At 38.9% G+C, this 14,248-nt stretch overlaps 1 protein-coding gene across 2 annotated transcripts in view; it reads right to left on the bottom strand.

The window, feature by feature from the left end:
• Window positions 1–14,248, bottom strand: part of Ankrd36 (ankyrin repeat domain 36) — a 119,938-nt gene that overhangs the window by 18,442 nt on the left and 87,248 nt on the right. The window contains exons 24-25 of one of the 2 annotated variants that reach the window (NM_023816.3): window positions 10,338–10,533; window positions 8,649–8,823 (exon numbers count right to left, since the gene is read on the bottom strand). In NM_023816.3, the coding sequence (NP_076305.2) occupies window positions 8,649–8,823; window positions 10,338–10,533 (371 nt within the window). Of the gene's footprint in view, window positions 1–8,648; window positions 8,824–10,255; window positions 10,534–14,248 lie in introns of those variants that run through there. The other variant, XM_017314823.2, reaches the window with a different exon arrangement.

Raw genomic sequence — 14,248 nt, 5'->3', positions numbered from 1 at the left:
TTTGTGCAGTCCTGGCTGTCCTGAAACTCACTCTGTAGACCAGGCTAGCCTCGAACTCAGAAATCTGCCTGCCTCTGCCTCCCAAGTGCTGGGATTAAAGGCATGCGCCACCACTGCCTGGCTCAACCTGTCTTTTAAAAGCTTTTTTAAAGTTAAAAACATTTTCATACAATTTGAAATTTTCTCCTCTCCTATTTCCTCCCAGATTCTCCCAACCCACCCAACTTAATGTTCTTTTTATCTTTCCCTTCTTCTTTCTTCTTCTTCTTCTTCTTTTTTTTTTTTTTTTTTTTTTTTGAGACAGGGTTTCTCTGTATAGCCCTAGCTGTCCTGGAACTCACTTTGTACACCAGGCTGGCCTTGAACTCAGAAATCCTCCTGCCTCTGCCTCCCAAGTGCTGGGATTAAAGGCCTGTGCCACCACTGCCCGGCTTATCTTTCTCTTCTTAAAACATCAAAACAAAACAAAAAATCCAAGAAACACCTCCTCACAAAAACAGAAATCAAAACAAACAAGTTAAAGACAACAAAATCCAAACAAAACAAAAGGAGGTAAAAAGAGACTGGAGGGCTGGTGAGATGGCTCAGTGGGTTAGAGCACCCGACTGCTCTTCCGAAGGTCCAGAGTTCAAATCCCAGCAACCACATGGTGGCTCACAACCATCCGTAACGAGATCTGACTCCCTCTTCTGGTGTGTCTGAAGACAGCTACAATGTACTTACATATAATAAATAAATAAATCTTTAAAAAAAAAAAAAAGAGACTGGATTTTCACAGCTGCCATAATGGTCTGAACCCCAGTTCAGTCACTTTGGAGAGGTGTGAACTTTAGTTCTACCAATTTTCCACATCATGCTGTCTTCACTTATAAAATGGAGTTGATAATGCAGTGCCTGCCGCACTCCAACGCCAGAATGGTTAGACTGGGGAGTATCTATACATCATGGCTCATGAGGAAGTGTATTTAAGCACTAGTATTTTTATTATATTTTCTGTTCTAATTAAATCTGATATTTCATACAGCTGTTATGCCAATGAAAGTGGTAAGACCAGGGGTGAGTCAAGGTATTTGAGCCATAAGAGAGGCTGTGGACAAGAGGCTCAGCCAGGGGTGTGCTGAGACTTGAATAGTGTCTATTCAGGCAGACAGTAGTAGATTCCCCAAAGAAAAGTAGGAATGGAAACTGCAGTCCTCAATACCAGTTCCACAAAAGAAAATGTGGCCATCTTTTTGTTGAGGTCTGTTCCCGAGTATAGCTGCAGCCATTTTGTTCTATGCTTGCCAGGTATTTTATATTGTTTCTGTAACGTGCCTATAACATGTTCTGTAACATGACACAGAAAAATAACTTGACTCAGAGCAAGGTCAATGCTGATCACATATCCTGTTATGTTCAATATGTTCTGAGGTTCGCTAATCTTAAGAAATTCCACAAAACTTTACACAGGACCCATCAAATTAAAGATCAATGAACTGTTATGTCTAACATGGCTTGAGTCAGAGCTGACCACCAGGCAGTACTTCCTGCATCTGTGTATGAGTTCATTGTGGTTGTGTGTGTGTGTATGTGTATTTTCCATTGTAACCCAACAGAAAGATGTTTTGCAGTGGCTCAGCTCTATCAGAGCTACTGTCCTGTAGCTGTATCAGTATAAGGGTGTGCACTCAACAACAAAAAAGAGACTTAACCAACAAACTACTTCAGATGTGCAAGTCCCAGCAGAGAGATAAAAGGAACACAAAAATCTACCTCAACATGTTCCCTCTAATTACTAATTCCCCAGTAATGAGCTCCAGTGGGAATGACTTGGCAGGTCTTCCAGACAAAAAATTCAAGAGAATTATTATAACTGTGTTTAAACAACTCAGAGAGGATAGGAGTAGACTCCAAAAGAACAAAGACCTGAATGAACAGCTGAACTCAATTCAAGATAACTAACTTAATAAAGAAAATTGCAGAAAAATCCAAACTTAAATGTCTTAGAACTAAAAAAAAAAAAAAAAAAAAAAATTAAGAGAAATCAATGGGAAATCTCTTCAACAGGATGAATCCTGTGGAAAAAAGTATCAGGACTACAAGACAAGGTAGAGGAATTAGATGACTCAGTAAAGGTCAATGAGAAATTTAGAAATAATCAAACACGGGAGAATGTTGGGACATTGTGAAAAGACCCAACATTATAATAATGAGCATAAAAGATGGAGAATAACCATAGTGAAGGTGTAGAGAATATTTTCAATAAAGATTTCTCAATCCTGGGAAAAGAGTTATTCATCCAGGTGTAAGAGTCCTTCAGGGTACCACATAGACAGAAAAGAAACTCTCCATGATATATTATGGTTAAAACCTTAAAAGCACAGAATAAAGTGAGGGTATTGAAAGCTCCAAGATCAGGTAAATCAGGTAAATTTTGAAGATAGACCCACCAGAATGACAGCTGATTATTTCATAGAAAAATTTAAAGCCAGAAGTGGAAAGACACATTCTAAGTTCTAAAAGGCCCAAACCATCAACCCATATTATTATACCCAGCAAAACTAAAAAAAAGTGAAAGAGATGAAAGGAATTGATGAGCCCTAAACCAGATGTACAGAGGAGAGTAGGAGGAATGCTTCAGTCAGAGGAGAAGGATAAGCATCCCCAAGGGATCACAGGGAGTAAGTAACTAACCCCTGAACACTTGGAAAATAAAGTCTAAGAAAATACCAAAAAATTACCCATGGCAGGAATTCATTTACATATTTTAATAACAACACTATAACTTATTTTTATTTTAAATTTCTCTCTCTCTGTGTGTGTGTGTGTGTGTGTGTGTGTGTGTGTGTGTGTGTGTATGTATGTGTGTGGTTGTACACACGTGTCAGGTGCCCATGGAAGCAAGAAGCTTTGTATTTTCTGTTCTCTGCAAGAGAATTTTATTGCTGAGCCATTTCTCCATGTCAGTAATAACTTTAAATATTAGTAGTTTCAATTTCCCAATAAAAAGACATAGACACTTAGTAGATTGGATTAGGAAGCAAGATATTCAAGAATATCCCAGAATGATAAAAGATATTCTAGGAAACAGAAACAAGTAGGCATATTTATTCTAATATCTGAGCAAGTAGACTGCATAGCAAAACTAGCCAGAAGGAATAAAGATGGTCACTACATGATTATTAAAGGAACAATTCACCAAGATGATATCACAACCATAACCATACCCATACCATCACTTGTACTTTCAATTTTATTAAAGACATTCTACTAGGTCTAAAACTACATATTAGCCCCAATGTACAGTGACAGTGGGTTACTTCAATACTTTATACTCATCAATTGACACATCATTTGGACAAAAACTAAATTGAGGAATACCAGAGTTAAATGGACCAAACAGATATCTATAGAACATTCCACCCAATCACCAAGTCATACATATTCTTTTCAGTAGTTCATGGAACTTTCTCCAAAACTGAGCGTGTATTAGGACACAAGTTTCAACAAATACAGAAAAATTGAAATAACATTTTGCATTCTATCTAATCACAATGAAATAAAGTTAGATATCAGCATCAAGAGAAACTGTAGAAAGTACACAGATTCAGGAGGCAGAGGCAGGCAGAACTCTGAGTTCAAGGCTAGCCTGGTCTACAGAGTCAGGACAGCCAGGGCTATACAGAGAAATCCTGTCTAAAAAAAAAAAAAAAAAAAAAAAAGGAAGGAAGGAAGGAAGAAAGGAAGAAAGAAAGAAAGAAAGAAAGAAGAAAAAAGGAAAGAAAAAGAAACATTAATATAATTGAATAAAAAAGAAATCAAGAAAATAAAAAATTCTAGAATTGAATGAAAATGAAAACATATTATTCCTATATCTATAGGACACAAGAAGGTGGTCCTAATAGGAAATTTATGATGCTAATGCTTACCTCAAAAAAATTGAGAGATCTCTAATAATTTAATAAACACACTTTAAGACTCTGAAAAACCAAGAACAAACCAAAAGGAAAAAACAGTAGATGGAAAAAGAGAATTAACTAAAAAGAAATTAATAAAATAGAAACAAACAATTAAATGAAGAGTTGGTTCTTTGAAAAGATAAACAAGATTGACAAACTCTTAGCTAAATTAGCAAAAAGAAACAGAGAAAAGATACAAGTTAGTGAAGTTCAGAAATGAAAGTGAGATGACATAGTAACAGAAACTTATGAAATGCGGAAAATCTTAAGGACATTTTTAAACCTCCATTCCACTAAAATTAAAGAGATAAATAAACAATTTAAACAGATCTATAACCCAATAAGAATGAAACAGAGGGCTGGTGAGGTGGCTCAGTGGGTTAGAGCACCCGACTGCTCTTCCGAAGGTCCAGAGTTCAAATCCCAGCAACCACATGGTGGCTCACAACCATCCGTAACGAGATCTGACTCCCTCTTCTGGAGTGTCTGAAGACAGCTACAATGTACTTACATATAATAAATAAATAAATCTTAAAAAAAAATCATTTCTTTAAAAAAAAAAAAAAAAAAGAATGAAACAGAAATAAAAAGTTCCCCATATTAGAAGAAGCCCAGGACTAGATGGAGTCATTGTAGAGTTCTACCCAAACTTCAGAGAACTAATGCTAATACTATTAAAATTATTCCATAAAATAGAAAAGGAAGAAAGGCTTCCATACTCTTCCTATGAGTCCAGGATTACCCTAATACTGAGACCAGATAAACATAACATCAACCACAAAAGAAACTCAGACTGCCTCTTTAAGTCTGACCATAGGCATAGCAATTCAATAAAATACAGACAACCTGAGTCCAAGATTATATCACAAAGATCATTAATCAGAGTCGAGTTGATGATTCCATAGATACAGGAATGATTCACCAATGAAAGGGGTGGAGGGAGCACAGCTCAACTTAATGAAGTATACAACACACCTATAGCCAACACTGTGATAAATGCAGGGATGTACCAAAGCACTTCACAGAGACCAAAGGCAAGACAGGAGTGTTGGCTTTTCCACTCCGATTGGACATAGTGCTTGAAGTCTTCACTAGAGCACTAAGGTTAATAAATAAAAGGGATGCAGATGTAAAGCAAGAAGCCAACAGATCCGTTTGTAGACAACATGTTCTGTATATGAGAAATGCTAAGATGGCACCAGGAAACCCCCAGAGGGGATAAACACAGTAAAGTGGATTCTGAAGACAGAAATTGAAGATGCTACCAAAAGACGGAGAGACCTCCCATGCACGTGGGCTGGTAGACGCAATACTGTGAATATGGCCTTTTTTATCAAAAACCATCTATAGATTCAATATAATCCCTATCAAAATTCCAATGCAGTTCTTCATAAAAAATAATCTTAAACTTCACATGGAAGTACAAAGGCTCTTTGGCAGCTAATGCAATTCTGAACAATAAAAACTCTGCTGGAGACATTGCCATTCCTGAGCTCAAGTTTTATTACACAGTAGTGCGGGTACAGAGCCACGGCACTAAGAATAGCTTGGAGCTGGTGCAAGAGTGGACACAATAATCAGTGGAACAGAACAGAGGACCCAGATATAAGCCAAATATGCACAGCCACCTCATTTTTCCACAAAGATATAAAAATCATATCTTAGAGAAAAAACAGGACTGTTAACAAACTGTGCTGGGAAAACTGGATATCTACACAGAGAAGACGGAGACTTGATTTTTCTCTGTCATCATGTGCAAAAGTCATCTGTAAATCAATTTTAAGTAGATCAAAGATTTTAATGTTAAGTACAAACCCCTGAAACTTCTGGGAAAATGTATAGGGAGGGCAAGTCAGCATATAGGACGACATGCCAGGATATAGGGTCGGGAAAAGGCTTTCTTAATGGGACCCTGGTTTCCTGGAAAATAGGACCAACAATCTGTAAGTGGCACTTGATGAAACTGAAAAGTTTCTATACTTTAAAGGAAACTGCTCATTGCACAAAGTACTCAGAAGAGTAAACAGTGAGAAAACAAACCACCCAGTTTAAAAGTGGGCTATAGAACTGTACAGAGACTTCACAGAAGAAATACAAGTGACTGAGAAGTACTTGAAAAAGTATTTGCCATTGTCAGCCCTCAGTGAACTGCAAATTAAGACTACTTTGAGATTCCAACTTAGCCCAGTCAGGATAGCTAAGATTAAGAAATTAACAGATGGCGCTGGAGAGATGGCTCAACATTAAGTGCATCTGCTTTTACAGAGGTCCTTGGGTTTAGTTTCCAGCACCTGCATGGCAACTCATGTATATGTGTAGGTGGCTGAGGGAAAGATTATCTATCAACAGCCTTATTTCTCAGCTGTCAAACCTGTGAGCTACAGTAATGACTTGTGTGGACGCCATGTCCACATGGCATGAATGTTACGGTTTAACCAATGGCTTTCTGAGTTGATATAAGGCCTGATCTATAGGAGAAAGTTCATGCTCTACTGTAAATCTAGCCAAGAACCCATGGCTGGGCCATCATAGATTCAAGGGATGAGCCTACAACTATTATTCTGCTAAATGGGCACAGCAACAAACTGGCTCAAAGACTATATCTCTATCCCCATACATTAGTGCAGGTCTCAAGCCTCATTACAGAGGGTTTTTTGTTTTTTTTGTTTTTTTTTTTTTTATGCAGTGGATGGCTATCAATGTAGAAACTTACAACTCGCGTAAGTGTGTGTAATTTAATAAGCATCAGTGCAGTCCTCAGGCACAAATGGGACATCTATGTTACACCCCATCCTCCAAGGCTCAGGGACAACTACTGCAGTGGGGTTGGAAAGCTTTTAAGAATTAGAGGTCCAGGAAGACCAGTGTAAAACAGCGTCTTCTGGATATGACAGGACCATTGCAGTCATGATGGTGATTTATCAGATAGAAAATGCAGGGTTCCCATTTGCAGCTGTAGTGCCTTTCCAAGACCTGTCAACAAGCCAGTCAACACTGTAGCATGGTCAGGGCCTCACAAACCTGGGCCGAGGAGCCATAGAGTTTATGGCTTTGGAGGGGAAGAAGGGTCAATTTTCTTAAAGGGTTAGCCATGCTCCAGTGAATGGCCCCACGTCCATGAATCTATGGGCAGCGCAGATAGAGGCGGATGAAAGTTGGATGGAATGGAGACGTTAGGAGGGGAGGTAAATCTGACCAGAATGAATTTCATGCACGTATGAAATTCTTTAAGAATAAAAGTGCTATACATTGAAACATTAAGATACATTATATAAAACTGCATTGGCATTCCTGTACGAGTTAGATAAAGTTAATAAAATGAGATATATAGATCTAGGCCTGAGGATGTGACTTCGGAAGAGTATCTGCTATATTACAGAATATTATGGCTTTCAATGGCTGTGCACATTGAAATAAAATTGCTGTCTTCTTAAATGGAGGGAGTTCTTGGAAAATGGGACTCTGTTGGTTTTATTTTTCCTCCTTACATAGTAGGTGAAGTATACAAATTGCACATAAATCTCCATAATAGCACACGAAAGGAGGTCAAATCATTGTTCCAAACTAGAAAATCTGTCTGTAGATAGTAGATTTTTAAAGGAAAACATTGAAAGCCTTCTCTTTGAGTTAGCTTATCATGAATGCCATGATTCAGACAGACAAATAGAGTTAAATTAAGAACGTTACTGTAACTTGGGAAATGGAAGGGGGATATCACGAATTCAAGACCAGTCTTGGTTATGTATCAGGAGTAAAGATGACTCAATTCAACATTGCCGTAACCCCTCCCACATCTGTCCATTATACGCGTAAACTTAAGGCTCAAATTTCCTTCCTTTTTCATGATACAAGTGCATATTGGAAAACGCCTAAACATCTCAGACCTCCTCTGTGCTTTGTGCGATTGCTACTAAATCTTGTTGCAAAGATGATTTGCCTCAATCCTGTCTTATGAGACACTGGCATTTTGTTCTTGAGAAACTTGCAGCCAGGCTCTTTTGGTCCTCCGATTCCTAGAGTATCATTTCACTGAGTCCAGTTGTGTGTATGCTCCCTAACTCCAAAGCGTCACAGTAGAACTTTAAAATGAGGCCCCGGAAGCAGGGGGGCCGTTCCAAGGATGAGCGCTTTACAGGAATCACCGAAGCTGCGTGAATAAGCAAATTTGTCAAAGCGCAGAAGCAGCTGCAGAAATGGGCACAGGTAATACTGCTACTTATAGAAGATCTAACATGATTCACTACAGATCCAAACATCAATAGCCCACAGTTTACTATAAAACACTAGATGGTCATCCTGGTGGCAGTTGGCTAAACTCCAGCAACCCTCTAGTCCTCCAGCCAGGAACACGAGGTGAACACTATTAGATGCCAAGTTTATAATTTGTAAACTTAGCTACTAATGCCTTCATGTAACATTTTTGTTCTAAGCAATTCAAGAATGGATGGCGTGGCAACATTTAGGTCAACACAGGAGAGCTCTGCCTGGTGTCCCAGAGATTATACTGTCAAGTGATGATGTGCAAGGCTCAAGTTAGTGTAATTCACACTTTCACATTTTCATAGTGCTCAATTGGCAAGTAATACCTTCTCTTTCTGATCATTTTCTGTTAGTCACACATATGTATCTGAAAACATATACAAAATTGGAGTGATCTAACTAATACTATCAAACTCTCAGGAATATGAAATTTTACTCATAACTGTTTACCTGTCTCAGGTCCTTTTCTAGGGCCTTCAGTTCTGCGATCACTGTCCTGATTTCAGAGTGCTGAGTCCACTCCACACTCCCACCACATTGCTCCTTTTCCCTTTGTAACTGTGGCTTCTTTTGTTGAAACGTTAACTCAGCATTTTCTTGTTTCTCATCTTGTTTTAAGGGGAACCTAGAGTATTGAAACACATTGCAACTCATTTTGAGGAAAAATGGTCATTGTGATTTCATTATACTAACAAATAATCTACCTTCCAAACAATTGAATAAATTGACTTTGAAATAAAATTTCACCACCATAAAATTTGCCAGATGTGCCCCAAAATGATTCACATCGTAAAGGAGCACCCCAGGTTAGGCACCACCCAGGCCCGGAAGAGTGACTCCAGCATCTGCTCTCTCACCTGACTCCAGCATCTGCTGTCTCTCACCCTGCTCTCCTTAACATTCCAACCATAGCCCAATGCTCCTTATCACGTAGGAACCTTGATAGTCTTTTGTGGACAATACATGGTCCAACCATTTAGTAGCAGTGAGTAGTTCTTTAACATAGGAATCTGAGTCAACTATGGATGTATGAAAGAGAAATGTGGAATAAATGAACCAGTGTCCTCTATTTCTTTTTGTATTTCATTTGTGTTAACAGAAGTGCAGATGGGGATCTAGCTCATCCTCAGGCTGGTCATTCATGGTGCCCTTTGTTGGGTCCGTAGCACAGTAAATGAGTAATTAACTAAAGAGAACAGTTGCATCAACGTGAAAGTGGCTGCGTTGAGAAGTAATGACTCCTTCATGCTCTATGGATAAAGCTGTAAATGCATATTAGGCTTTTCTTAAACAACAAGTAAGATGTATTGATCCAAGCTTTAAAAAAGATTCCTACACTTTGAACCAGTAATGTATATGAATGATGTTTTCAAAATATTTAGAGGGGCTGGAGAGATGGCTCAGCAGTTAAGAGCACTGACTGCTCTTCAAAAGGTCCTGAGTTCAATTCCTACATGGTGACCCACAACCATCTGTAATAAAAGCTGATGCCCTCTTCTGGTGTGTCTGAAAAGAGCTACAGTGAACTCACATAAATATAATAGATACATTCTTTAAAACAAAACAAAAAATGTTCATAGCCAAAATATTTAGAAATTCAGAAAACAAAGTCCAAATGGCATTTCTTGCATTAACTGTAATAGGAAAATATGAAAGTGAACATAATTCTCATTCCTAAATGAAGAATTAACAGCATAGCCACTCGAATTCCAGTTTTGAAGATTATGAATTCATTTATTTAAAATATTCATATTCAAATGAGGCAGTTACACTTTCCTTAATAATTACACAACACACTCCATGGGACTGAGAATGTTCTTCTCCTAGAGCACTAGACCATAAGCCAGCCATTGCCTGTAGGCCATACAATATGGTGGTGAAAGTGTTCCTCTGAAGCTAAGACGTCATGGCACTGGAGAAATGGCTCAGTGGCTAAAAGCATGGGCCATCCTTGAGAGGCCCTGGGTTGGATTGCTACCCCATAGGGAGGCTCACAGTCATCTGTAACTCTAGTTCCAGACAATCTGATGCCCTCTCCTGGCCCCTGGGGTGTTCCATGCATGTGGCACATAGATACACATTTAGGCAGACAGACACACATATAAAATAAAAGATTTAAAACCAACTAAGACACCATGCCTCAGAGTGCAGAGCTTGTCCCATGCCACTTCTTTATGCTGTGACCAGGTTTTTGTTTTTTTAACTTTTGTCTGTTCTCTCATATTTCCCATTTTCCCAGGTTTTCTTGTAAGCAGTTCGCAGTGACTATTCTTCAGCTCTATCAGTCTTTCATCGGAGTGAGTTGTGTTCCAGAGCTTCAATGGGCTGTCAGAACCTGTAGGAGAGAAGATAGCATGACAACAGATTATGTGTGAGTGTATTTTGCACACAGGGACTGTATTTTCACAGTCAACCACTCATATGTTGAGAAGTAAGCACTCTATACCTGTAGTAAAGAACACAGTGTTAAATTCTGCAAATAAAACAAATGAGTCCTTGCGTGATGGATGTTCTTGATTGCCAACTTGATTATATCTAGAATTAACTAAAACCCAAATGGCTGGGTACACCTGTGGGGAATTTTTTTCTTAATTAAAGCATTTGAAGTTGGAAGACCCAATTTCTAATCCAGATCCAGAGGTGGAAAGATCCACCTCTAAGCCACTTTTGTAGTGGGAAGATACTACTTTTAATCTGGGCCACACCTTCTGCTGGACAAAAAAAGGACATGGAAGAAGGAAGCTCTCTAGCTCATTGCCTGCTGGCAAGTCCATTCCTCCAATGGCATTAGAGGCTACTTTGGGATTCCAGCATATACTGAAGACCAGCTGAGACATCCAGCCTCAGGGATTGAACAACTACTGAGTCCTTGGACCTTTCATTAGCAGGCAATCATTGTTGGGCTAGCTGGGACACAGCCCCTAAGCCATTCTAATAAGTCCCCTCTATAAGTTGTTACCCTAGAGAACCCTGGATAATATACTTGCTTTTGTCTAGTTTCAAAGCTAAGGGAGAAAAGACACAAAATGAGCATTATATATTCAGATAGATGCTGTAGGAAAGCAGTTCTATGAGAACTGATCTAAAATGAGACCAAAGTAGATTTTTCCGTGGAGGAAAAAGTTACACTGAGAAATAGAGGATAAACAAAATGCCAAAATATTACAACTATTAATATATATGTATTTATATATTTTAAGGCATTTTTAATTAGATACTTTCTTCATTTACATTTCAAATGCTATCCCCAAAGCCCCCTATACCTTCCCCCCCGCCCTGCTCCCCAACCCACTCACTCCTGTTTCCTGGCCCTGGCATTCCCCTGTACTGGGGCATATGATCTTCGCAATACCAAGGGCCTCTCCTCCCATTGATGGCTGACTAGGCCATCCTCTGCTACATATGCAGCTGGAGACACAAGCTCTGGGTGGGGGGGTACTGGTTAGTTCTTATTGTTGTTCCTCCTATAGGGTTGCAGACCCCTTTAGCTCCTTGGGCACTTTCTCTAGCTCCTCCATTGGGGGCCTGTGTTCCATCCAATAGATGACTGTGAGCATCCACTTCTGTATTTGCCAGGCATTAGCATAGCCTCACAAGAGATAGCTGTATCAGGGTCTTATCAGCAAAATCTTTCTGGCATATGCAATAGTGTCTGGGTTTGATAGTTGTATATGGTATGGATCCCTGGGTGGGGCAGTCTCTGGATGGTCCATCCTTCCTTCTCAGCTCCGAACTTTGTTTCTGTAACTCCTTCCATGGGTATTTTGTTCCCCATTCTCAGAAGGAACAAAGTATCCACACGTTGGTCTTCCTTCTTCTTGAGTTTCATGTGTTTTGCAAATTGTATCTTGGGTATTCTAAGTTTCTGGGCTAATATTCACTTATCAGTGAGTACATATCATGTGTGTTCTTTTGTGATTGGGTTACCTCACTCAGGATGATGCCCTCCAGATGCATCCATTTGCCTAAGAATTTCATGAATTCATTGTTTTTAATTGCTGAGTAGTACTCCATTGTGTAAATGTACCACATTTTCTGTATCCATTCCTCTGTTGAGGGACATCTGGGTTCTTTCCAGCTTCTGGCTATTATAAATAAGGCTGCTATGAACATAGTGGAACATCTGTTCATATTACAAGTTGGAACATCTTCTGGGTATATGCCCAGGAGAGGAATTACTGGATCTTCCGGTAGTACTATGTCTAATTTTCTGAGGAACCGCCAGACTGATTTCCAGAGTGGTTGAACCAGCTTACAATCCCACCAATAATGGAGGAGTGTCCCTCTTTCTTCACATCCTCGCCAGCATCTGCTGTCACCTGAATTTTTGATCTTAGCCATTCTGAATGGTGTGAGGTGGAATCTCAGGGTTGTTTTGATTTGCATTTCCCTGATGATTAAGGATGTTGAACATTTTTTCAGGTGCTTCTCAGTCATTCAGTATTCCTCAGTTGAGAATTCTTTGTTTAGCTCTGTACCCCATTTTTTAATAAGGTTTTTTGATTTTCTGGAGTCCATCTTCTTGAGTTCTTTATATATATTGGATATTAGTCCCCTATCTGATTTAGGATTGTTAAAGATCCTTTCCCAATTTGTTGGTGGCCTTTTTGTCTTATTGATAGTGTCTTTTACCTTACAGAAGCTTTGCAATTTTATGAGGTCCCATTCGTCAATTCTCGATCTTACAGCACAAGCCATTGCTGTTCTGGTCAGGAATTTCCCCTCCTATGCCCATATCTTCTAGGTTTTCCCCAACTTTCTCCTCTATAAGTTTCAGGGTCTCTGGTTTTATGTGGAGTTCCTTGATCCACTTAGACTTGACCTTAGTACAAGGAGAGAGGAATGGGTCGATTCGCATTCTTCTACACGATAACAACCAGTTGTGCCAGCACCATTTGTGGAAAATGCTATCTTTTTTCCACTGGATGGTTTTAGCTCCCTTGTCAAAGATCAAGTGACCATAGGTGTATAGATTCATTTCTGGGTCTTCAATTCTATTCCATTGGTCTACCTGTCTGTCGCTGTACCAGTACCATGCAGTTTTTAATCACAATTGCTCTGTAGTACAGCTTTAGGTCAGGCATGGTGATTCCACCAGAGGTTCTTTTATCCTTGAGAAGTGTTTTTGCTATCCTAGGGTTTTGTTTTGTTTTGTTTTGTTTTTTTATTCCAGATGAATTTGCAAATTGCCCTTTCTAATTCTTTGAAGAATTGAGTTGGAATTTTGATGGGGATTGCATTGAATCTGTAAATTGCTTTCGGCAAGATAGTCATTTTTACTATATTGATCCTGCCAATCCAAGAGCATGGGAGATCTTTCCATCTTCTGAGATCTTCTTTGATTTCTTTTTTCAGAGACTTGAAGTTCTTATCATAAAGATCTTTCACTTCCTTAGTAAGAGTCACACCAAAGTATTTTATATTATTTGTGACTATTGTGAATGGTGTTGTTTCCCTAATTTTGTTCTCAGCCTGTTTATCCTTTGTGTAGAGAAAGGCCACTGATTTGTTTGAGTTAATTTTATATCCAGCTACTTCACTGAAGCTGTTTATCAGGTTTAGGAGTTCTCTGGTGGAATTTTTAGGATCACTTATATATACTATCATATTATCTGCAAATGGTGATATTTTGACTTCTTCCTTTTCAATTTGTATCCCCTTGATCTCCTTTTGTTGTCTAATTACTCTGGCTAGGACTTTGAGTACTATATTGAATAGGTAGGGAGAAAGTGGGCAGCCTTGTCTAGTCTCTGATTTTAGTGGGATTGTTTCCAGCTTCTCTCCATTTAGTTTGATGCTGGCTACTGGTTTGCTGTAGATTGCTTTTATCATGTTTAGGTATGGGCCTTGAATTCCTGATCCAAGACTTTTTATCAAGAATGGGTGTTGAATTTTGTCAAATGCTTTCTCAGCATCTAACGAGATGATTATGTGGTTTTTGTCTTTGAGTTTGTTTATATAGTGGATTATGTTGATGGATTTCCATATATTAAACCATCCCTGGAATGAAGCCTTCTTGATCATGATGGATGATTGTTTTGATGTGTTCT

This window comes from Mus musculus, chromosome 11 (assembly GCF_000001635.26).
Source record: "Mus musculus strain C57BL/6J chromosome 11, GRCm38.p6 C57BL/6J".
In the NCBI taxonomy this organism is placed as follows: domain Eukaryota; kingdom Metazoa; phylum Chordata; class Mammalia; order Rodentia; family Muridae; genus Mus; species Mus musculus.
The sequence above is the reverse complement of the archived record's forward strand: the minus strand, read 5'-3'. Positions and strand labels throughout refer to the sequence as shown.